Source organism: Anabas testudineus, chromosome 1 (genome assembly GCF_900324465.2).
Source record: "Anabas testudineus chromosome 1, fAnaTes1.2, whole genome shotgun sequence".
NCBI classification, from domain to species: domain Eukaryota; kingdom Metazoa; phylum Chordata; class Actinopteri; order Anabantiformes; family Anabantidae; genus Anabas; species Anabas testudineus.
In genome coordinates this window covers 11,099,556-11,125,703 of record NC_046610.1, presented here as the reverse complement: position 1 = coordinate 11,125,703, position 26,148 = coordinate 11,099,556, and the positions used below count along the sequence as shown (strand labels likewise).

Genomic DNA, 26,148 nt, shown 5'->3' with positions numbered 1-26,148 from the left:
CTGAGTGCAGAAGTGGAGAAGTTAAGCAGGCAGCATATCATCCTACAAGCAAACCCCATAGTGTGTTTTTCTGTATGTCAATGTTCTGATAAACAAAATAGCTAAATAGACATGTTGAAGCACATGAATACAATTTATTTTGCACTGTTTAAAATTTGACTCTCTCCAATATGGTTTTTACGAACCTCTTACTAATCAGCCAAGATGCAGTGTTACAACGCTACATTTTGTAGATTTGTATGTAGACACCTGTGCACATGCCTGATTCTCTCTCGTCTGTAGCATTTACACAAATGAAATCAAATAAAAAAACTAAACTGCAGTTGAAAAGCAACATGAAAATTGAAAATTCTGCAATTTGTATCATAAATTACAAAACGAGTGCTTGTTGGGCCTGACTTTATCAGTTTACCTGTGTACAAATACAGAAGAGATCAGTGTAACTGATAAAGAAACCTTTCACCTTAATCAGGCCATTGTTGACACACGAGACCTTTGATTTTTTAGGTTAATATTAAACAAAGACTTCACAATATTTGCCACTCATTATTTGTCAATTAAATATAATCACCTGCATAACATAACTTATGCCACATAACTGTAAAGGTGAGTTTAGGTGCAAAGGAATATAGGGCCACTTGTATATTCTGGATACTGAATTAAAGGTCTATTTGGGACAATAGCGTGGCAAAACCAGTAAATCAACAAAACAGCATTTCTCTTATGCAAGCAATTTGGAAAGCAACAAACATACACATGAAAAACTGTTAAAGATCACAAGCCTGACAAAGCATTACAGAAAAAGTGTACATGTCAGTTTTCTTTCTTATCTGAGTTTTTGCTCATCTCACTCTGTGGCACAAGTAACCTTTGCCTAACTATCACTCCCACTTCAATTAATCTACCTCTTATCAAAAAAGATACCTGTCATCTATAAATGCAATGATGAAATTGACAAGTGAGCTTAAGACATGCTTGATTAAGCCCCACTGGAGGTAATGTTTAACACAATTATAGTGTGGTCACAATGTTTGATCATAGTTGTATTATCAGCTGTAACACTACATACAAAATGATAACACAGCGTCTAAAAGGAGAGTCATGTCGCCACAGTCAGTTCAATTGCTATGCGATGCTCTATGGCCAAATGATGTAACTATGGTTAGATTCAGAACTACTCTACTTTTAGCATGAACTGAAGTTTCACACCCACCTAAATTGATTCATATTTATGTTATAAAGAACACCAGTGTCTGCTACAGTATTTTCATAATAATAATATAATATTATATAATAATAATATACAGTGGCAAGAAAAAGTATATGAACCCTTTGGGATTACGTGGAGTTTTGCTTGAATTGGTCATAAAATGTGTTCCGATCTTCATCTAGCTCACAACAATACAGAAACACAGTCTGCTGAAAATAATAGTACACAAACTTAATATGTTTTTTATGTTTTTATTGAACATAACATGTAAACTTTCACAGTGCAGGGTGGAAAAGTATGTGAACCTTTGGACTTAACTAGTTGACTGTTCTTTGGAAGCAATAACCTCAACCAAACGTTTCCTGTAGTTGCAGATCAGACCTGGACAATGATCTGGAGTAATTTTGGACCACTCCTCTTCTCAAAACTGTTTCATTGTAGCAATATTCTTGGGATATCTGGTTTGAATGGCTCTCTTAAGGTCATGCCACAGCATTTCAATCTGGTTGAGGTCAGGACTCTGACTGGGCCACTCCAGAAGGTGTATTTTGTTCTTTTGAAGCCATTCTTTTGTTGAATTACTTGTATGCTTTGGGTCATTGTCCTGTTACATCACCCATCCTGTGCAGAGCTTCAGTTGGTGGACAGATGGTCTTACGTTTTCCTGCAAAATGTCTTGATAAACTCTGGAATTTATTTTTCCATCAATGACAACAATCCGTCCAGGCCCTGAGGCAGCGAAGCAGCCCCAAACCATGATGCTCCCGCTGCCATGTTTTACAGTAGGGATGAGGTTTTGATGTTAGAGCGCTGTGCCTTTTTTTCTTCACACATAGTGTTGTGTGTTTTTCCAAACAACTCAATTTTGGTTTCATCTGTCCACAGAATATTTTGCCAGTAGTGCTGTGGAACATCCAGGTACTCTTTTGCAAACTTCAAACGAGCTGCAATATTTTTTTGGACAGCAATGGCTTCCCCCGTGGTGCCCTCCCATGTACAGTACTCGATTCTTGCTTAATGTTTTCCTTATGTAGATGTGTCAACAAAAATGTTAGCATGTGTCAGAGATTTCTGTAAGTCTTTAGCTGACACGCTAGTATTCTTCTTTACCTCATTAAGGATTCTGCGCTGTGCTCTTGAAGTCATCTTTACTGGACGACCACGCCTAGGGAGAGTAGCAACAGCGCTGAACTTTCTCCATTTGTACAGTCTGTCTCACTGTGGACACATGAACATCAAGGCTTATTGAGATACTTTTGTAACCCCTTCCAGCTTAATGCAAGTAAGCAATTCTTGATCGTAGGTCTTCTGAGAGCTCTTTTCTGCGAGGCATGGTTCACATCAGGCAGTGCTTTTTGAAACCAGTAAACCCAAAACTGGTTTGTGTTTTTAAAGGGCAGGAAAGCTTTCAGCAACACATCCAATATCATCACACTGATTGGACTCAAGGTTGGCTCACTCCTGGCTCCAATTACCTCTCGGAGAGGTCATTAAGCTAGGGGTTCACATTTTCCACCCTGCACTGTGAATGTTTACATATTATGTTCAATAAAAACATAAAAACATATAATGTTTGTGTACTATTATTTTCAGCAGACTGTGTTTTTGTATTGTTGTGAGTTAGATGAAGATCGGAGCACATTTTATGACCAATTCATGCAAAACTCCACTTCATCCCAAAGGGTTCATATACTCTTTCTTACCACTGTATAGGTTGTTTTAACTTACCGGTCAAACCACCAGCAGACTGCAGAAACACTAAATAACTGCTAGCACTCATTTGGATTACAGGCCATCACATTAATGTCACTCACCTTTCATTTCCTACTGTATCAATAAACAGAAAATTATTTTAGTTTTGTTTGTTTGTTTTTGCTTCTTCACACTATCTTCAACCTTCCTTAGCAGCTAGTTGCTGCTTTTATACTTAGCCACTGGCATAGCAGTTAACCTGGTTAACAGGCCACATTTTACTTGGTACTCGTAATTTATTGGATTATTTCCAATTTCCAACTTGTACAAAAGTATTGTACTTTCTATTCCACCAAATTGTTGTCTTCTCACTGGCCACTAGAGAGAGCACTTTCCAAGAGAATTGACTGTGTTTTGAGCCTGATTCTCCAGCAGGATCCTTTAAACATTTTCAAGGAAGGCTATCGCCATGCACTACTTTCTGCTTGTGATGTGCTGGTATGTACTTCACAAAGTAAACACAGAGTAGACAACACTTCTCAGTACTATTTTATTATTTATCTTCCAACACAAGCATTGTTATAATAAACCGATCCTGTTACAACCACAGAAATGCTACAAGAGGCATTTGCTTGCTTCTTATACAGAAAGCCGAAAGGTTGGAGAGGGATCATTGCAAAGGACATAATGTGAGATTTAATCAGATAAGATCAGCATGAGAGAAAAAATTGTGAAAAGAAAACGGTACATATACTCATGTGAAATTAATCCAACAAAGCAGTTAAAGTTTTACTTTTATTATAAATATAATAAAGGTACATACAATAGTTTCATTCATAATAAAGTACCTTTTTCATTTCTAAATGTGATCGTTGCATTTTGAATAATGTAATTCTTAATAAAAAGTAAAAGAATAAATACAAAGCAACAATATGCTAACAAAAACTATGTAAAAATGTTGGAATATCTCAACAACATTTAGTAGATTGTTGATTGTTTTGTAGTTTATATTATTTTATAGGAGCAGACAGCGTGAGTATGCAGAGAGAGCACTAAATGTTTTAAATAAAGTAGTGCATACTTTATCTTTAGTAACTAAACATAAAATACATCTTTCAATATATTTATTTAAAATGCAGCATGTTTTGTGCCAAATAACTGGTGAACCTGATAATATAATGTTATATGGTGATGGTAATAATCTAATAATAAAATACAATAAAATAGTTTCTTTAAACAGTCTTGATGCTGGTATAACAAATTCAGGGTTTATTCATTTACTTTATATCAATAACAATGATGAAAAACAAGAATAATGTTATTTTGGCTGACAGAGTAAAGACTGTGTGTTATTTTGTCCATGATGTGAGATGTGACTAGATATGAAAGTACTAGCACTGTACAACTTTACTATTCATGAACATTGCATTATTGGTCGTACAGATCATGGTGAAGCAGAAACAAGCAGGGAGAGCAATACAACAGGGTCAAATGCACTTTGAAAATCTCAATATCACTGTCTGTGGCTAAGTCATCACCCTTTATTCATCTGATTCATCTCTTTCTAAGTGTTTTGTAGACAGTACCAACCTGTAGCTTTCATTGCATGATGTTTTTATGTTGTACAGTTAAGATTTAACTGTGGCTGACTCTGTGTCTGTGGGCTTCCTGGACAGAAACCACACCTTCATTGGTTCTTTCTTTCCTTTCATGGTGACGGGGCCCCGATACTCCAAGTGAAACTGAGGGTCGGCGTTCTCAGCAGACTGCAGACACCTGGAATACAGTGTTAACACCATCGCAAATCAGTTATGCTGTCCGGCCCTGGGTGATTTCATATCTCACTTGTACTAAATTTAAGATTTTTATGTCAACAAAGAACATCAAATACATCTATCTTTCTGTCCTTATATAGACCGAGCTTTAATGGAGTCCAAGTCCATTCCAAGTCTTTAGTGTCTAATAATTTAGTGGTATTTTCTCAACACTTAACAAATCTACTTCAAACGCAGCTAATCTATCTACAGCCAGTGATAAAATCAAACACATCCTCATAAAAAACAATCTATCACCAATACAAAATACACAATATGGAGAAACCTTTATAGTACTTACCGATAGGTATATTCTGAGACATTTATTTTCCCCTTTTCACCAGTAGTTTCTGTACGACTTGTGAGATTGACTGTGTTTCCAAAAAGACAGTATCTTGGCATCCTCTGGCCTATCACCCCTGTCACCACTTCACCTGTATGGATCCCAATCGTAATCTGGAAAGAAAGGAGAACAAAAAAAGGAGACTCTTTGTGCACTCTGCTGCAATTCCACTGTGTATCAGTTATAATTTATGTAAAGCAAATAAATAAGCCAAAGTTATCACTACAATATTGACTAATGCTGGCAAAATCAATCTTAAATTTATTGTTAGAATCCACAGCACTGATCATCACTTATCTGCTGTAAATATACTATTAAAGCAGCACATGACAATGGATTTATCTACTTCAAAACTGAGTCTGAGAAAAACTATTCTAACCTTTGAATAAATCTGTGTAAATGTTAAACCAGTGACTATGTACGTGATTTGTTCTCCACAGAGAGCAATATTTAAAAAAAAAAAAGCAAGTAGCTATCCACTCAAATGCTTCTCTTAAGTCTTTTGGCAAAGTCTAAAAGCTGTCGATTGAGAAGGTGCAACATTTGGTGGGTGGATATAAGGTTAACTTTGCCAGGAATCACTCCACAAAATTAGATTCTATTTTTTTAGGTTTCTGGTTGCCAATAAATTCCAAAAGTAGCCCGAAGCAATCTAGAGACTAATATTTAGACTTGAACTTGTAGGCACTTCAGTTCTTGTTGTGTTCAGAGCATGAACAGGCTGTAAGTGTCTGGGACAAATGAGAATCTATTTTTAGCTGCAGGATCATGAGATGATTTGAGTTTGTTTCTGCTTCTAAACTGGACTCCTCTTCAGCCAGTGCCATGCCCCAAAATAAACAGCCTTTTGTTAACCAGACACGATTTTCCAAAGTTAAGTACCAACAGTCATCGATACAATAACAATCCCCAACAGTCAGCTAAACAAATGTCTGCTGTTTTTTCTCCAACTTTTCACTGCTCTTTACTTCACCATGGAAGTATGTCCAGATGCATAATTATACAATTATTCTGAAACTCCATTAGCAACAAATCGGCTAACAGCTGGTCATATTAGGTTGAATGCTAGTTACAATATTTACAGCCCCTCAAGAAGACTGACAGATGAAATCAACCGTTTTTAAAAACAAACTCTGCCAATATGAAGAAATCACTGTGAGGTTTTTGAGGGCATGATTATGTTGATTTGAAGAGAGAATAAATAAAAAAACTTTATTGCTTCGACATACAATTTGTATGCGAAGAGCCATACAGTGGATTAAAAATGTATTTCACCTTGCGCTTCACTCCTTATAAATACCGATTCCACCGTGATTCACAGACAGCTATGTGCTACCGCCATAATGAGCTTCACCTGGAGGAGGTAATGCGCAGGACGTTCACACTTTCCCTGCCACATCCACCCAATCAAACCAAAAGTGCTGCAGCACCTTCTTTGAACGTGAACGATAAAAATACTTGGATTCACTGAATAAGTTTTATGGCTGGCGAATGGCCTGTTTCTCCACCTCTTAACACATTTCCCTGCAGTTTGCATTGAAGTTTAGAGTTTAAAAACATTTATTATATGAAAATAAATACGTAATATATTTTCTAAAGCCCAATATTCTCTTCACACCTGTACTGGTTCATCGTCCACTTTGACTTGTCCAGCAATCTCCATCATATCAAGAGCGAGGTGGCAGATTGACTTGGCGTGGTGAGTGCATGGCTCTGGCAGGCCGCTCACTGTCATGTACTTGTCACCCACTGTTTCCACCTGTATAAAGAAAAACACTTTGTCATTCCTCACATGAATGATATCTTAGCCTGTTTTATTTTGCTTTACTTTCAGAAATCACCTGTTCCCGCAGCGCTTTAAAAGGTTCTTTTAATGTGCTGTGCAGCCAAAAATCACCTGAAACACCCTGAGATAAACACCCAAACACTTACATCAGCTTTAAGATGATCAGGGCCTCTTTGAGCCCTTCTAAAACCCTTGGACCACCTAGCCATTCAGCCCGTAGAGTAAATATTACTTCTTTTGGTGACCCAGTGCCTGAAGCCGATCCCCTGGAAGTGCCAGGGTCTGTTTGACTTCTCAAAGTGCATTCTTGTCTGAAAGCCTGGGGTGTAAATCTGCTGCACGAGGCCTATAAAATGGTGTAGCCCCTCTGTAAAACTACGCTGTGTTTAGAAGTTAGTGCTACTCTTCTTATCATGAAAAACTCAAGTCAGTAGATATAAATAGTCTCTTACTGACTTGTATGTGCATAATTGCATAACATTTTTCATTTTTTTGGTGTGTTTAATCTACGGCAGCGAACACAGTGGTTAAAAAAGCACTTAAATTCTTAATTTGAGGTTTTAGAAGTGTAGTTTTTTTTTGGACACTTTGACCTTAGTCAGACTCCTTTTATTTTTTTGTATGATATGTTGTCATAGTAAAATTCGTGCTTCCAACCTTGTATACATAAGGGTTCTTCCGAGAGTCTGTCAAGATGTCAAAGCGTGTGTAAACGTCGTTGAGCAGGTTGACTATCTTGATGGCTCCCTCGGCCGAGGCGTGCTTGCTGCAGAAGGCATTGAATCCCACAATGCCACTAAAGAGGATGGTCACGTTGTCGTAGCGTTTTGCTGGAACAGGCCGTTTGTGTCGCAGCTCGTTGGCAACAGATGGCGGCAGAACAGAATAGAGCAGTCTAAAAGGAAGAAGAGAGATGACCACTTTGGGTGAAAGTGTAGTTATGGTGTACTCGAGCGGCAGAGTAATGGGCAGTGGCTGCTAGACCATCCATTGGATCAGCATTTTATTTGCTCACCCACCACCTTTCGGTCATTTCGCTATGCAAGCTGCTCTCAGATGGGAGGGTAGTGTGTGTTTCTATGGTAACTGGTTAGATCATGGCTGCCTGTTAAAAGCAGAATACCTTCCATGATGCACTATAATTTGAGGACACATGATACGTACAGACATCTGCCACCGCACAGAAATCTATACATGTAAATACAGTATATTTACCCAAGATTTACACATTTCATTAGCATTGTTAATGATTGGTAATGATAAACATTGAATTATTTTTTTTTACTTCTCATGAGGCGCACACCTCAGCAGCAGCAAAACAGCATAAATGTATGTTTTCCTTATCCATGACAGTGCAGCAGCAGTTCTCTTAAATATTAAGAGAGGAGCTATGAATTATAATCCATGTTTGGAGCCTGAGGCACTCTGAGACTGGAGAATGGGGAGAATAACAATATAGGAATCCAGCAGGAGAGAGAAAGTCTTTTCCTATGAGAAAGTAGGTTTTCTATAGCAGTCTTAATAAAGACCATGCTCCACCTCCATGCTCCTCTCCAGCTGTCACCCACTGCTGTGCCAAATTACTATGATAGGCCCTTTTCTGAAAGGCAGAGTCAAAACTAACTGAGTGTCTTCACCATAACAGGGACTGAAGAGAAGCTTAGGCAAATATCAACTTGTGTACAACAATAGATTCTGACCCTAGGTGGTCCTACTGTCACGTTGCATCAACATAGCTGGAAGAGAATGAGACCTGTTAGTGTCCTGCTGTATCTCCAGTGTTTATAAGTTTGTCCCTAAAAGGAAAGACTTCTTCTTCATTTATCACACTAAAGACAAACTGATGAATAAGCTGTGCCAGCTATTTTTCGCACATATGAAGATAAAGCTAAAATAACAACAGTGTTATTACACATTCATCACAGCAAGTTTGAGGTTAACTCACAACTTACAGATAATTACAGGATTGTGGTTTGTAATTATGCAGAATTATCACAGTAATACACAATTATTCTCAATTGCTTACTAGAGGGAAAACTTTGCAGGCACTGCTAAATCTGGGTGTGAATGAAAGAGCTAAGCTACTGCAAAGAGGTTGAGTGGTTCCCAGCGTGGTAGTTAAGATCGCTCCAGGGGGGACAAGATAAGTCCAACAGGTTACAACATAATTAAACAGGAAAAAAATAAAACATACAGTAAATATTAACATTATGGGTAAATATTTATGTTCACTATTAACAATCCCTATACATTACTAGTTATGTAAAAAACCCTTTGAAGGGAGCAAAAATGTATTCAACATTAATCTGACATTGCACATGTTCAGTTATATATAAATATCAAGCTTGTTAGACTATCAAAATACATTTATCTGTATTTTATACTTTGCTCTAAAGCTGAAACTATGAAGTGTGAATATATGTAATATCTTTTTTTTAAAAAACTATAAAAATATTCAATATTCAAACCTGTCTGTCTTTTTCTTCTCATCCTCCAGGGCCCGGAGTGTGTGCTGCAGACGATCTGTCAAGATTTCCAGCTCCTGCGTCAGCTTGTACTCCTCGCGAAACTGCTCACCTAGCAGCACCAGGTCACGCGTGGCGTCGTGTAGCGGGATGTCGCTCAGGTATAACCCTCTTCGTGTAAGATCATCCAGGTTCATAACACTAAGTTAGAGGAAAGGGTAATGAAAGAAAGTGGGAAACAGTGGACTTCTTACTCATTATTGATGCTGTATTTTCACAGAGAAATTGTTGAAAGTGTCTGATAAATGTCTGTGTGCAGTAAAACCTCAAACATGATTCTTGTTCATGTCAAAGATGAGCATAAATTAAACAGGACATAAGGTATCAAAGTATCCGCAGTGAGATCACCATCTACTTGTCAGGGTTGTACTTATTGTCTCCAGATAAATGTTCCTCTTTTGGGATGAGGCCAGACTTCTGGGGTTAGATGAACGCGCATGCTTCCATCTTTCAGCCCCTGTTATTTTCTGTCTGGCAACAACCTTTTGTAAAAAACACTGATCTTTTCTATTTGCAAAGTGTCTGTGAAAACACGATCTTGACCCTGCTCTCATGCATATGATATTTCACTAGAGATGTCTGATTGGTTTGTGTAAGGGCCACAGAGGCTAATTGATGCCACAGACATACTGATGTAGTTATCCCCTCATAGGTTTCTGTAATTTTCTTTTGCCATGTACTGACATATTTTTGTTTATGAGGGCACAAACACAATGCATCACTTCTCTGCTTCATTAAAGTGATTGTGTAACAACATGAAATGAAAAATGTCACTGCCCATATGTAAAAAAATGGTTTGTTCCCATTTTCATCCATTGACTGCAGTTAATTTTTTAATAAACAGAATATTGTGAAAATGTTAATTTAAAAACATGATTATATTTATTACAAAACAATATTCTGTACAGGGATAGACCACCTTCACCATCATAATGCAGTTCTTCCCATTAAATGTACAAATTTTTGTATTATTATTTTGTATTGTATTAATTGTACTAAATTGTACATAAACCGACCAGCTACTGTAAATACTTGCTAGCAGATACTAATCTACATTTGAATTTGTATAACATCATCTAGTTTGGATAATAATTGATTAGAGAAACCTGTTTAGGAAAAAATATATATAAAAATATTATGTAGGCATAAAACGGCTTTTGGATAAACTTCAAGTAGGAAACAAAAGGTACTCACCGTTTTAGTTAGTGTGGCAACTTCTCAATTTTACTTGTGGCCTGTGTATATATTCTTCTAATTTAGTATTTCAGTATAAGAAAAGCAGTGGCTTAAAAAGTACATTACAGTGAATTTGAATTTCAGAACGTTTTCTTATCTGCCAGAAACTGGTGTGTTCCTATTCGATAGGTGATAGAGAGTGTGTGCTTAGGTGTACATATTCACAGGGTACGACTGCACTGTGGGCATACCTGGGTGAGCAGAGAAAAAGGATGTTCTCTGCCTCCGGTAAGTAAATCATCTGTCCTTTCAGCCTCAGACAGCTGATCTCCACCCCCGTCAACTCGTCTTCATTCTCTACTGTCTCCACATTCAGCAGGCCCTCCTGTCAGGATTACATCACATTTATGAATTTTTCATTACATGTTCTTCTCTAAATCTGCCTCAAAACTGGGCAGCAGTTCATCTCAGTCTTTATTTTTAAATGTCTATGTTTTCTTTTCTTTAAGTGTAACATGCATCATCCATCACTGGGGAGAATTCAGTGGGTTTTTTTAAAATCAGTTTTTCTTGTAGCATCCCCGGAGTGGTAGCTTTTTGACACCAGTCTGTTCTCGTTTTTCGATTTGACATTTGGACTTTTTCATCTTTGCTCCATGCATAAATGGCAGTATATAATTGTACATATTTATTTCTGTGATTGATTGGTTGTTTGCATGCTTGGTAATATCTGCATGTGAACAATTTCGTCCTCATTAACTCAGCTGATGATGAAACCCATGGAGTCAAAATATTATGCAGCTGCTAAAAATATCAGTGAGCTCATAAATATTAATACTATACACACATTCATGTACAATCAAACCAAATTTTGATCATTTAGACCCTGCTATACATTGCAATAAAAGTAAGTATAGTAGAAGTACATGTCGTGATGTGATCAGCCTGTAAAACCTTGAAAAACACTGTATTACATCATGAGTACCTTGCTTCGCAGAACGAAGACAGTGTTGATGTGGGAAAGGATGCCATGAAAACTGAAGTCAATGTGTGGTCGGACCAAAGAAAAAACTGAGGGGAGGATACAGGCACCAGGCTGGAGCTGAGGAGTAAAATAAACATATTCATATTTACGTTTAACTGGGAGTTACTATCACTAATTACATTTACATTCTGGGCAGCAGACATACAGCTTATGTTTCAGTTTGAGTCAAATAGTCCAATAGAAACATAATCAACACTGACTGAACTTGTTTTTCTTGAATGTAAAACAGGGTTTAGCATAATTGAAATGAACACCTGTGGCAGGACCCGATAAATGGCGTTCCCGCACTGTGTGAGCATCAGGTCCTTGTCAAACATAAGGTGGAATGGGAACGCTTTACAAAACGTATAGGGGCTGATCCGAGTCTCCTGTGTGCCATTCTCCTCGAAGCCATCCAGATCCTCATAAAACGCCTCCTCTTCTGAGTCCTTCTCCTCAATCAGGAATTTGATGTGGTCGCACTCCTCACTTTTCGGTTGAATCATCTGTGTGAAGTGAAGTTAAATAATTGACCAAATATTATTCAGTTATTTTTACAAAATGAATAATTAAAAAATAATTAAGTTACAATTAATTCAAACTTGCCTAAGTTGACATTTTAAATTAAATATTCCGCCCTTTTAATATTAGTGTCAATATTATCCTATTAATAATGATTATTAATCTCAAGTCTATTATTGTAGCATGAGGAGGGGATAAAATGTCATTATTCTGTGGGTTTATGGGCATAAGGCATGCTGACGTCAAGCTGCTGTCTCTGCACCCTGTTGCCACAGCAACAGTGGCTAATATTTCCAGAAATTGGGTGTCACATTTGGAGCGTCTGCCATTTTCTGTTCTTTCATTACACAAACAATTGCTGAAAAATATTATCCTGTCTGTACAATATGATTAGGTTTGGGAGAAAATGTCATTCGCTTATGAAGCGGAGAGAAAACTCCAGCCGAAGTACAGCGAATGTCTGAGGAGAATAGCACAGCGCAGTTATTGGTATCGATTAGAGACTGAAGGGCTGAACGGTGACATACAAATAAGAATACCGATGACAGAGTTCATTATATCGCGCTGTCACAAATTTTTCTTATAGTTTAGACGTATTCAGATTAATGCGGTAAATGAGCTAAGGCAACAAACATGGAGTTAAAGTCAACTGCAGTTAGACAAAGTTAAAATAGAACCATGAAGGGAAAACTTGCTGAAAGACTCCCGACATCTCTAAGCAAGCGACTCTATAACTTCTAGATCTAAAAATATCCTCTGACTCACAGACGTTAGCCAAAAACTCACTGCAGTTGTCACAGTGCAGCGCTCTTTCCCTTTTTGGATACTTTGGAACTTTCTCTTGTTTAATCTTCACATTATAACCTCTTTAATTATATTCTCAGACACAAACACAAACACTGTGACACAGTGCTTCACAGGGACTTAAAGGCTTCACTGAAAATTAGAGATGAACTGGAAAAAAAAACCTACAGTCAACTTCATTCATCATCAGCAGCATTAGCAGAGTGAGCCATTAAAATCACTGTGAGCAAAAAAGGGAACAAAAACAACAAAGCAGACCTTCATCTCTATCTCTGTTCCGTGGATTTGCTGAGCGACAGTTTTAATGATGCCAATTACAATGTCTTGCAGGCCTTCTCTCTCTGAGTAGTAGTGAAGAATCAGATTGTTTCCCTTCTCTGCATCGGTGCAGCGAAACGAGGGAGCCCTCATCCCAGGATAAATGGTACCCAGGTGGTCATGTAGTGCATCCAGATTCTGTAAATGAAGACATTAAAGAGGTACTCCAGTAAGTTAATCTTTCACTTCCATAACAATGGGAGACTTGTGAAAAGCAGATTAAGGGATTATTGTAAAATGGAAAATTAATTAAAAACTCTAATACAAATTGAAGCAGCAGAGGTATAATAGCATCCTTTATTGACCTTACTTCCTACTAAATACACATCTTTGAAATGGCACGCCTCCAGTTTGTGACACAATTTAAGTTTTAAGTCCAATATGAGATGACTCTGATCACATCATATTCTTACTTTTTTTTTAGTCAAACAAATCTGTAGCTGTGGAGTTTGAAAGAAATGAGGTTACAGACCTCTGTAGCTCACTCCTCATCGCTCCTAGCAGCCATTACTAGCCTAACACTTGGCTCCAACATGGGTAATGTAGGCATTCTGCATTTGCAGAATTAAAGGAGGCGATATTTCAGGTCTATTATAAGTTTGACAGCAGTACAGGAACACAATCATAAATTAATTACACCTCAGTATCCAGAGCACTGAGCTTACCTGCAGGAATTCTCGAACATTCGAGCCGAGCACTCGCAGAATCGTGTCATATCCCGACTCTTGGCAAAATTCAAAAAACATCTTTCCAAACAGCTGCAAGATGTCTCCTGCATCAATCTCTGAAATACAGAATGGAGTTATTTAATATCTCAGTTGATACAACTTGTAATTGAGCTCAGTTTGTAACATAATGTAGATCACGTATGTTTTTATTTCCAATATTAATAATAATAAATGATGTCACTTACTGAGAACTTTACTTGCGGCTGCGACAAGATCATATGTTTTGGCATCTTCATATATAATTCTAACAAGGAACTGACCCTCAATATCAAGCTGAGCCTCCCTCCTGAAAACAAAGTGAAGCTGTTACTCATGAGCCGGCGGCAAATGTTACAGCACAAGTAAACAGTCTCTGTAGGGAACTAGATCAGCTAACCAGCAGCTCTGCAGTTTTGGAATTGTTTTTCTAATGTTACTTTAATTATGGAGGGACTTTTATTTATAGTCAGCCAGTGTGACTTATCTTGATTTGTATTACAGTGACATAAAAAATGCTTTGTTATGGTTGTTTTAAATCTGACCTACACTTTGAAAGTACAGATAATTATGCACACAATTACAAACTCTGAATGCACTGTGCTTTTTATACATTTGACAATTCAATGTTTAATTGTCAGAAAACTTAATGAGGTTCTGATTACTATTGTTTAGCTGAGAAAACACAAAAGATTTACAATCTTGACCAGTATCTTCCATTTTATCAGAATGTGTTACAGCTGGAATAACATACCAAGCCTTGAAAGGTTTTGCAAAGAAAATATGAATTAGTTTTTGAATTATTAACAGACCAAAAATCATAAATTGTGCATTAAATAACAATGAGTTACATTTGGACAGACAGCATAGAAGTCTGCACCACAGTATCGCTTTCTGTGGTGGCTGGAGAATAACCTCTTTGAAAACATTTACACAAGGCAGCTGCTGCTGTTTTTTCTTCTTTTTTAGGCAGGGTCAGGTCAAGGGCAGTTAAGACTACAAATGAAAAACAAACTTAGATCGAGCCAAATATTTTAACATTCTCAAACAATGGTATCCTCATATTACAGAGACCAGTGGAATCTCATTTATTATATAAGTTGTAGTTCTAGAAATAATTCTAGTAAGTTAAAAAATAAATAAACTCGATAAAGGAAGGGGTTTAAGTCTTATCTAAAAATGTTTAACCTCATATTTGGAAGGTATTTTTAAACGACATGTTGAAAACTTTTAATGAACAGTTTTGTGACATTCAGTCATTTTTACATATAACACAATGTGTTTTTAAATTGTTGATTTATCCCAAGAAAAATTGAACAAGCAGAGTTTAACTGTAAAGTTCAAAATTGCCAAACAAGGACATGAGTGGTTTTCACTGCACAATGACTGCAATGGTTTATATAATGTAATGAATCCATGCAATCGTAAACACATACTATATACTAAACTATCCTAAAGTATAGTATATAATACTATGGTACTAGTTGGCTTGGTATTTATTTTACTGCATGCTATTTTGTACTTTACCATATTTCATTTCAGTTATATATTATGGTGTTGTACATAAAACTGTGTAACAGCATATAACACCATAGCCGTTAGTTCCCCAATAAAAAAACTACTTGTTTTTTAATGCATTAGTAACATTAAAAAAATTATACTTGATATTTCTAAACACATAGACTTTAAGTGAAGTACATTTCACTGATCATACATGCTTACTCTTCTTTATGTGAGTAGAATATGTTTGTCTGATTACAGGATCTATTCCCTTAATGTAATCTTAATATTATTATATAGGCTAATCATAGTATTGTAATAGTTTTCTATTTTTTAGCAGCTCAATGTGGGTTCAGGGTGAGCCTGCCTGTGATTAAGGTTAATCAATGTGTGTCCCTGCTGGCAACAAAGTGACATGTGATAGATGTAAGTGTGCATCTGATCTGTTCAGCAGGCCTGTCTTTCCCCCTTGTTGTGGTCTGCCTGGCCACTCTCTAACCCACTCTCTAACCCACTGTTTAACCTGTGATCCCCCCAGAACCGAACAGCAAACATTGGACCGAGACACTCACTTGATGTCTTCCCACACTTCCGGGCCGTAATTCCTTAAAACGAGAAGCTCCAAGGCGTGATTCACAAAACCATACTGTGAATTGATGAAAAACACGATTCATGTGAGAACAGTTTGATGCAAACAGATCGTTTCCCCGATACACACATGCACCATTAGGTGTTTTTACACCTGCTCATATGCTTCTTCTGCTCACCTGTTCATATACAGTAATGTACAGCAGCGCGTAATCAGGGAAATTATTGTATAACAGCTACATAGAACTAACTGTCTTAAGAGGAAATGTCAAATACACCACGCAGCGACACAAGCAGCCTGTTTCACCAGCATTTAAACACAAATCAAATTGTCAAGCTACTCACCATGATGACAGCGGCGCTCCTTTCTCCTTATTTTAAAGCAGAAATCGATTAATGTGACACAGCCGACATCGTTTGGTACAGATGCTGAGTAGCTGCGTCCACGCCCCCTTCTCCCCTATTGTGGTAACTGACAGACAGTCTGTCCAATGGCAGCTCAGAGTACGTCTTACGTAAGCCACCTTTGACCAATGATAATGAAGCTACCGATGTCAAAGTGATGCTGGTGCAGAGCAAAGCTCCGCAGGCAGAAATGCAGTTTCTGATAATAAACACCAGGTTTCTGGTTGTAAAGTTAACACCTGATTTTATCTGCGCACTATAACACCAAACACAGACATGTTTCTCTTATTTCAGAGAAGAAGCTATATGCCAGATCTACATATAGTCTGATATCATTATAGTTCATCACAGCAGCCTAGTGTAAAAAGTATATTTTGATACTTTAGCCTATATGACAATCAGAATACTAATTATTCCACCACTTCTTTTATACATTGTGGACTTTTTTATTTTACTTCTTATTGTTGTTTGATTGTTTGTTTGTTTTACATACATACATTTTTACATTCAGTGACTAGGGTCATGTAGCCTTACATATGTTCCTCGTTTGCAAGATGAACTATGGTTATACAAGTCTTTCACTTGTGATAAAATAAAAAGGCCAACTACAATAAAAGTAACAAAAGTTAAAGTAGAATAGCTTAATAACTATGTACAAGGACAAAGTATAGATGAGAATATTAAAAAATCTAGGTAAATATACCTGCATCATATATAACATATACAAGTACATACAGCCTAACTTATACTTGTTTATCTCAGTGGCTTAACTTAACATAGCCGAATTTCTGTGGTACACAATGTCGCACTGTATGGTCAGTCACTTACTGTAGGTCTGATAATATCAATATTTATTGCGCTTTCATTACATTACAATAATAATGATTAAAGCACATTGTTATGAGTTGTAGTTCAGTGAACATTCATTGCAATCTTGCTGTGTCTTATTCCCCATGTTATCAAAGGAGTGCTATGAAAGTCATGTAGTCTAATAAATATAGTAGAACTGAGTACAGTGGAAAAAAAAGTAAAAATACATTGGAATGATTTGATCGAATGTATATATATATATATATATATATATATATATATATATATATATATATATATATATATATATACATATACATATATATATATATATATATACATATACATATATATATATATATATATATATATATATATATACATATACATATATATATATATATATATATATATATATATATATATATACATATACATATATATATATATATATATATATATATATATATATACACGTATATATATATATATATATTGGAAGAAATAGTTAACATTATGAATTCCTGTTGAACCGTATCTAAAGACAAAAAAAGGAAAGGTCAAAATAACTAAACAAACTTTTTAGAGACACTAGCATCTGTGATCCTGCTTGTATAATCCCCATAAGGCACCTGGATCTGCTCTGCATTGCATCATTTAATAATAAACTGTTTAAACATTTCATGTACATATTATTTGTTATGAAATTCTCTCTACTGAAACACGCAAAGCCAATTCGGATTCAATCTGGATGTCTTCTGCCATCCCATCAGGCCATGGTGCTTTAGCAGGTACTTTGTCTTTACAGATGTGAGTGGACCAACTAGATATTTACAGAAAACACTCGTCATAAATGTAACTATTCTATTTAGCAATATCACACTGAGGATCAACATCCACAATGTATCTCTGTATCATATCTAATCTATGCAAGATGACATATTCAGCATTTATTACAAACCTGCAAATCAAAGACAGCTACAGACATGTTTTAAATCTTCTTTAAACGTTTTAACAACATTTAATCTTTTCATTGTCATCCTGGAGATAAAGCTATCGTTTATACCGCATATCAATTTGCAGATATGACTCATTCTGGAAGAAAAATGAAAGAAGTGCATTTCTTTCCACTACAATTGTACAAATGGATAATTGTACAGAGACAAGACTCATGTTTGACAGCAAACCAACATCTCTGTAATTAAGCAGCTGCAGCAGTTTGACTGATAGACATTACCATCAATATATAAACAACCCAAACCAAAATATACAAGGTGTGTGCACTGCATTCACTAAGTGAGCTTATGTTAATCCGTATTTAATATTTCTGGGCTGTGCAGCAGCTCGGCTTCATTTGAGAGTCAGTTTTGACGTTTTGAGAGACGCCTCCAAAAAGTAACAAACACCAGGGATGTCATCTGGAAAGTTGGCCGGAAGCTCCTGTCTGCTCCTGGGAATGAAGACAAACTCTGGGCGGTCCTTTAGTAATCTGGGATAAAGAGCACCCAAATAAAACATGAATCTTAAAACAATGTGGCAAATTATTTGACACAAGAAGAAGCACAGTGCTCTTCTAAAACCTAGTTTCCTGCACGGAGCACTTTGTTGTTTTTTGTTTTGTCATTGTTTTTTTCTCTGTGGATATGACATATGCACATGTTCTGGAAACATATGACACCATATAGTGCAAGCTCATCAAAATCTGTCAAAGGTTTATTAAAATGTATGCGTTTTTAAGTCAGGTAGTATGTTTTGAGGAGAGAACCTATAAGGCGCAATTCTCACTATGATAATAATGATGAAGCAGATAACAACATAAACCTTCACCTGTGGGTTGTTGGACTGATATTGATTTTTCTTGGTTGGCTGCAGGATTCGAACTTATTAGCCAGTGTGACATTGTTCCCAAAAAGGCAGTAGCGTGGCATCTTTACTCCAACTACACCAGCCAGTACTGAACCAGTGTGGAGGCCGATACGCATCTGGAAAGAAACATTCAATGTGAATCAGGCTTCCACTTAGTTTTATTATTAGAGTGCATTAAAAACTTCCTCTACTTATTTTAATGATACATGACTGCTCCAGTTTCAGATATTTTTGTTTCACATAGTAAAAGGGTCAGTCTGGTGATACTGTATTCCTTAATCTTCTTGTTGTCAACAAATCCCATGGAACGTCACCAATGAGCTAAACATCATCCAATTCCATGGCTGTGTTAGTCCCTCACAAATACATCCTTTGCAGCCATGTAAAGGTTCTTTTTGGATGCTAACCGCGCTATGGAGCTCTCGATTTCTCCTGTGATCCAGACTCACTCAACAGCCTGGACAGCAACAGATATTTGTCTCTGTATGTTTTTAAGCAAAAATACATTTTGCTCTTCCAGTGACAGAATTAAAATTATTTCGTCTTGATTAGTAAGTCTTGGAGATCGTTTATTGTAATGAATTTGGGAATGAGAGCCAGTGACATGATTATGTATTAAGCATATTGTTTTGTTGTAGTCTTGATAAAGCCACTCACGAACACAAAAAATACTTTTAGCATTTGGTATTTTATAAGTCATATAATCAATCAAAGACATAATAACTCACATAAGCACTAAACTTTACTTGTGTGAAAGCAAATACTCCTTTAGAGAAAAGTATCTTTTCTTTTCAAATGGGAGACCGCCAGGTTCTTTTTAAATAAAAAAACTCTTCATGTGAAGTCTGAATGGTTGAAGTTACATAATCACACTGAAGAGTATTACGGTAAGCAGTGCTTAACCCTCACCTGTATTGGGTCTCCAGTTGGCGTCATAACTTCATCTGAAAGCTCCATCATCTTTAAGGCCATGAGTGCAATTTGGACAGCATGAGTCTCGCTCTCCTTGTGTAAACCACCAGCTACACAATACGCATCACCAATGGTCTCCACCTGCAGTTGAAGATCATTACAATGTTTCTACACTCAATATTGACACATAACATAGGAATTTAAAAAGTTGTTTGCATCCCCTCACATCACAAGTCAACTGCTTCTTCATGCAAATCGAAGCTCATAAGTTATTTAACTTAAAAATAAAAAAATGTATTTAAAGAAATGCAGTGTGCCATGAAGACAAAGAGCAGAATGACAAATGTGAAGTGGATATTCATCAAAAGCTCTTCAGTCTGACTTGGTCTTCATCTTGCAGTACAAGACAGAGGGGAAGAAACAAGAAGTAATAAAACTTGTAATAGTGCTTGATCCCTGACCATATTGAAAAGGGTTTTTTTTCTTCTTCTTCTTCTTCTTCTTCATTGTAAATCTGGACCTGAGAGCACTCAGCAGCTACGTGGCAGAGACAAAGTGAAACTATTTTTAGACTTGTACGTGTGGAGTGGAAACAGGGTCCTGAAGAAACCTCTGACTTCCTAGCGTTTTACAAGATATTTGTCAAACACGCTGCTCTCTCTGTTATGTTTCCTTGACATGTTGATTACATTATCCAACCTCCCTGTAGATTAGCAGCCCCTGGCAGACACAATGGTAGTTGGCCGAGTTGCACTTTAAAAAATATGTTAAAAAATATATGAATATTAACCTAAAACTTTATTGTAATCCAGTGGCATATTTTAATTTTAATAACCTACAGACGGGGTAATGGCTACAAGTGAGGGCACAGCTTCAGTAATAGCGTATTTAAGGGGTTATAGTGGGTTTAATGACACAAAGGGCAGTTTGCTGTACAAATGTAGCTGCTAAAATATTAATACTTTAAGTGTAACTGTCCTATGTGTATATGTGTATTTCTCTGCAGGTATAAAATAAAAGTTTTATCTTCTTACAGAAACTCTACAAACAAAAAAAGCAGCTTGTTGGCCCTTACAGTATGTTTCATTAGCGTACCTTGTAAACATCAAGCTCTCCACAGTGGTGGTCAAACCTGGTGTACAACTCATTGAGCATGGTGATCACTTGCATTGGGGTACAGAGGGAGCAAACAGCCGTGAAGCCCACGATGTCAGAGAAGAGCATTGTGACTCGGTCGAACTTCTTCGCCTGGACCGTTTGGCCTTGCCACAGCTGCTGCGCCACAGTGCCAGGGAAGATGGAGAAGAGGAGGTCCACTGTCTTCTTCTTCTCTTCCTCCAGTGCTTGGTGAGCATGCTCCAAGGCAGCCTTGGCTTTACCTAGACGCTTCTTCAAACCGTCCTGGGCTTTGGCCTGTTCCCCAACCAGCACAACGTCACGCAGTGCGTTATGAATAGGGATGTCAGACAGATAGAGGCCGCGGCCTGTCAGCTCCTCCAGCTTGTCCACACATGGTGACCCGAGAAATAGGATGGAGTTGGACTCGGGAACATAGATCATCTGACCTTTAAGGTCCATAAGCTGAAAGGAAAAATCAGTCCATTTTTAGTGCACTTTGGTAAAGTTAGTTTGAATTAGCACAAATTTCCCACAGTGTGTCACATAGAAAGTTGTAGCTTCAGTCAGCTTCAGCTTCATCAGTGACATGTAAGCATTTTAAAATACACAATGTATACATCTATCCAGATATAAATAGAACTTTAAACATTAGAGTAAAATGTTCAACAGCTGTGTGCAGCTGTCCATCGGCCATAACAGTAAACAAAGCTAATGCACAGTATTCATTTATGTTCCCATGGAAAAAAAAAAAAAAAAAACATCCACTCAAGCTCATTTTTAGTTAAGTTAGCAGCATGGCTTTAAGGTGGCAACGTCAATCTCCTGGTCTGTCCCCAGCTTAATCCAGACTGAAATATCTCAATAACTACTGGATGGGTTGCCACAATGACATTTGTACAGGCAGTCGTGGTCCCCAGGTGAAGCTTCCTACGGACTTTTGTGATCCCCTGACTTTTCTTATTGGGCCATCATGGGGTTGACATTTGTGGTTCACCTCTTGGCAAATGTCTAAGCAATTGTTGACTGGATTGGCAAAATTGGAATACACATTTATGTTGATGTTGATGATCACCTGAATTTTCAAGTGAACGTTTTATAACAACAATAATACTTATTATTATTATTGTTGCTGTAGTTATCATTATTAATATTATTGACCAAATTCTTTCAGAATTAATGACTGTATATTCCCACAACCATCTGTACTGTTAATTTGCATTATGGCATGCTAAATGAACTATTGAATTTGATGATAACATGAATGAAATACTATTAATTAATGATCTGAAATATGTAAATCAAACAATCTATTTTGAAGCCTGAAATATCCTCCTAGCTATTTGTTACACTAACCTCCCCACATCTGGCCAAGATAAGAAAAATATATTTAAATACCTCTTAATTCACTCCAACATGTTGGTTTCATATTAAAGCTTCACAGAGCTGAGTGCATGGCTGTGTATAACAACAGCAGCTACGGGGCAAAATATAGCTTCGGGAGTATTTTGAAATTTCTAAATAATTAATGTTGAATGTGCCCCTTCTGTTGACATTTCAGTCATCTTTCAGCATTGTGGGCTTTTCAGTTGAGTAATACGTGATCAAATTCAGATAGAGACTGACAGGGTTTCTGCTCACCCACCTGTTGTTGTTGTTGTTTACCTGTTTTTATTTGACCCTGTATTCAATAAAGGTAAAAAAACAAAACCTGGAAGACCAGTGTTATTGTGAGTAAAAGCCTTCGTGACTTAATGTCATTAGTCATTAGAGAACTGTCATGTTTACTCACTGATCAGTTTTTCTTGCCATGCGGCCCTTATATAAATAGCACCAGCATGGCTGTGCCTTAGATGGATAAAATGGTTTGACATTTGCTTCTGATCTCCACGGGGTTATAATGTTGATCTCTATCTCAGGCCAAGTGCGCCCAAGTACATCACAAATAAGTTTGACAGCTTATAAAGCCTTATAAAGCCTTTTTTTTCTCTCTGTCTATCATGACATATACCTGTATACAGTTATATATTGTAAGGTCTTAAACCTTAAACACTGTAAAGTGCCTTGAGATGACATCTGTTGTGGTTTGGAGCTATAAAAATAAAACTGAATTGAATTGATTTATATTTTAAGACAACAACTTGAAGAAATTTTCTCATTAGTCATTGATGACACTTCAAGTCATACTTCAAGTTGTATGTCACGGATTTGTTGGCATTACCTTCCCTGTGTTATCTGTGGTGGAAACTCCATGCTTGATCCGAATGATAAACTGGGTGTTGAGCATGCTCAGGATGCCCTGAAAGGTGCATTTGATCTGTGGGGAGACAATTGAGAAGAGCTCTTGAAAGGTCGCCGTCCGTCTCAGTCCATCCTTCCTGGTCAGTCTCTTCCTGAGCCCATGTCCGATTTGAGCCAGAACCAAGTCCTGGTCCAGGATTAGATGGAAAGGAAAGATGGTGGAGAACAAAGAGGTAGGAAGTGTCCCAGCTGAGGTCGCCCGCAGTGGACTGGGGCTCAGATTTTTAGCATCCTTTACAACAACTGTGTACAGAAGACTGGGCTGCGGGCTGGACTGCAAGATGCTGTCTTTTACACTGGGTAGGTCCATCAACACATCCACAGTGGTGTGATACAGCACACGGGCAGCAGCCTTAATTACTCCAGGGAAGAAGAGCTCAGTGGTCGGGCGGGGGTTGAAGAAATAGACAGTAAGCAGACCAGGATCCTTGTCTAAGCAGAGCACCGATGGTTCGTTTACAGAATCCTCTCTGTCTGTGTTGGACAACGTGCTGCTCTGTTTCAACAAGACATTGAAGCTGTTGAGGAAGTCATGCAGAGCTCCCCCCACCACCCTCAAAATGTGTCCATCCTCCTCATAACACATGTTGAAGAGCTCTTCGCCAAGCGAAACTTTCAAAGCTTCCACGGGGATTGCTGTCGGATACGGGAAGGGAAACGGGTGACAATGTGAAGCTCGTAATAGCCACAATTTTTTAAAAATACAAAATTACATATTTTATCATTTTAGATTTGACAGATACCTGTTTGGGTTGAGTAAATGTTCAGCTTTTTCACTACATGCTCTGGTTCATCACTGTAACTCGAGTCTGGACTGGAAAGATAGGTCAGACACATAATTGATTGCACGGTGACCATTCGTCTACTGTTCAGTCACAGAAATGCAACAAACTACAGCTGCAACTCCCTGTTAAATTAATCAGCTGTAAATTTGCCAGAAATGTTCTCAACTAAAAGAAAAAAAGCATAGTTTTGTCTCTATTAGTCCAAAAGCTGTTTACACCAAAAAGACCAAATTCTAACATCTGAGCAGTTGAAACCAATGATTATTTGTCAGTTTGCCTAAAAACTTAACAGAGATTATTAATTGATTATCAAAATCTTTGAAACGTTTTTTTGTCATTTGTAACTATTGAGAAAAGTACAGAGATTCAATTCATTGTCTTCTTGCTATAGTAACATGTTTCTTTAGCAGATTCGTGAGGGAATTCTCTCTGTCTCCAGGTCTCCATAGCAGCCTGAGTCGGCATCACACCTTATTGTTGTCATCATCATTAGTATCAGTCTGGTAGTGAGATTAGCAGGAAAAATCTGTCAGGAATCTTAAACAGAGGGCCAAATGAGAATGAGCATCAGTTATTGTTATTACACGAATGCATGGTGTGGCGTAGTGGTAGTATGGGCCTATAATTCACAGCAGCAGTGGTGGGGATTGTACCAGACAGGGAGGACCAGTGTAGTTGTTACAGATGTCTCAGTAGCAGCTGTATTTAAATAACAGGGTTACCTTTCAGAGTCCCTGGTGTGATCTGATAGCCTCATCATTCGCTGGAGAGCAGTATGCAGCCTTTGAAACTGTATGACAAAGTGTTGAGCAAGTTAAAGGTCATCCTCTGGCAAGACTTAAAGGCAGCTTTAATCACAGAGGCACCAATAAAATCAAGAAAGCAGCATTACCACGTCTTTATATGAAGTGACTATTCAGCCAAGGTCTCAGAGATCTCATGCAGACATGAGACAAACCCAACTGCAGTCAGTCTCTAATTATTATTACCTGTGTAAAACATGATGCTTACAGTATATTAAGTTAATATGAATGTATGTTTTTTTGCTCACCTCGGGACATGCCAATTTTCTGATGCTCTCTCCAAGTGTATGCAGGTTAACTTTGGCTCTGCCTGTCTTCTGTCGCGGTAAATCCTCACCTATTTTTCCGTGCACGTCCTTAGAAATAGGGAATAAATCCGCGGCGTCAGTTGAGCGCTCCTCAAAGTCTCCGAGCTCATTATTTTTGGCGCTGCCGGAGAATGGACACTCTCCGGATATCTTCAGTTCTTTCAGCTTTGCGCAGAACATTTTCCCGCTGTAATCTCTTCGCTTTTCTTATCTAATTTCGGAGGGAGACAGTCCTGGTCGAGCAGCTGCGATCACTGGGAGAAATTCCATCATCTGGGGCGCGCAACCAGGGTACCTTTCCTCTCGCAACCCGCTGATTCAAATGATCAGCACCAAAGCCAGAGACCACATACAATATTCATTGAAAACTGCACGGGCAAACGATGGCAGGCAACTAACATTACCAAAAGCCAATGAGAAACTGGGGGAAAAGAGCAGTAGGCCAATCCATTGGCAAGTGGGGCTGGTGTAGCTGAGCAACCTATCAGCAAGGAGAAATTATTTCCAGGCGACTCCTCACATGCAATGGACTTTATTATTTAGATCACCCTTTGGAATGGGTCTCATCATATGAAACTGGTCCCTCATACACAAATAATCATGTTCCTATTATGTGCACATGAGGAGTTTCCACTGCGTGTACGTGCCTGTGGTGCACAGCGGTGTGTTTGTCGCCTTTGTGCTGTGATTGATTTTCCCTTTACATTCCAGAGGAATACTAATAGTGCACGGTTTGTTTTTTGTATAAATTCGGTAAATTCAAGTCCGTCTGAATCAGATAAGGTTATAAATGGCAGGTTATCTCATTACCTAGCGCTGTTTTAGTCGGACACCTG

General features: G+C 37.7%; 2 protein-coding genes across 2 annotated transcripts; both read right to left on the bottom strand.

The window, feature by feature from the left end:
- Positions 1-3,446: 3,446 nt before the first annotated feature.
- On the bottom strand, positions 3,447-16,451 carry gucy1b1 (guanylate cyclase 1 soluble subunit beta 1). The gene is made up of 13 exons (XM_026360957.1): positions 16,352-16,451; positions 15,991-16,064; positions 14,128-14,228; positions 13,880-13,998; positions 13,155-13,352; positions 11,846-12,076; positions 11,532-11,648; positions 10,798-10,931; positions 9,314-9,511; positions 7,503-7,740; positions 6,678-6,818; positions 5,018-5,172; positions 3,447-4,678 (listed from the first exon to the last, which is right to left on the bottom strand). The coding sequence occupies exons 1-13, from the start codon at positions 16,352-16,354 to the stop codon at positions 4,531-4,533; spliced, it is 1,857 nt and encodes a 618-aa protein (XP_026216742.1). The 5' UTR covers positions 16,355-16,451; the 3' UTR covers positions 3,447-4,530.
- A 1,260-nt stretch (positions 16,452-17,711) lies between these two features.
- Positions 17,712-25,655, bottom strand: gucy1a1 (guanylate cyclase 1 soluble subunit alpha 1). Its single transcript, XM_026360956.1, has 8 exons — positions 25,253-25,655; positions 24,924-24,991; positions 24,160-24,230; positions 23,337-24,052; positions 21,095-21,580; positions 19,997-20,140; positions 19,049-19,203; positions 17,712-18,710 (listed from the first exon to the last, which is right to left on the bottom strand). The coding sequence occupies exons 1-8, from the start codon at positions 25,490-25,492 to the stop codon at positions 18,572-18,574; spliced, it is 2,019 nt and encodes a 672-aa protein (XP_026216741.1). The 5' UTR covers positions 25,493-25,655; the 3' UTR covers positions 17,712-18,571.
- Between the last annotated feature and the right edge of the window lie 493 nt (positions 25,656-26,148).

Coding starts and splice junctions, on each gene's coding strand:
- gucy1a1 (XM_026360956.1), bottom strand. CDS start 25,492: ATGTTCTGCGCAAAGCTGAAAGAACTGAAGATATCCGGAGAGTGTCCA. Junction 24,992..25,252: donor GAAAATTGGCATGTCCCGAG/GTGAGCAAAAAA, acceptor TTTGTCATACAG/TTTCAAAGGCTGCATACTGC. Junction 24,053..24,159: donor CATTTACTCAACCCAAACAG/GTATCTGTCAAA, acceptor CGTATCCGACAG/CAATCCCCGTGGAAGCTTTG.
- gucy1b1 (XM_026360957.1), bottom strand. Junction 13,999..14,127: donor AGCCGCAAGTAAAGTTCTCA/GTAAGTGACATC, acceptor TCTGTATTTCAG/AGATTGATGCAGGAGACATC. Junction 9,512..10,797: donor CTTTTTCTCTGCTCACCCAG/GTATGCCCACAG, acceptor CCTCTAACTTAG/TGTTATGAACCTGGATGATC.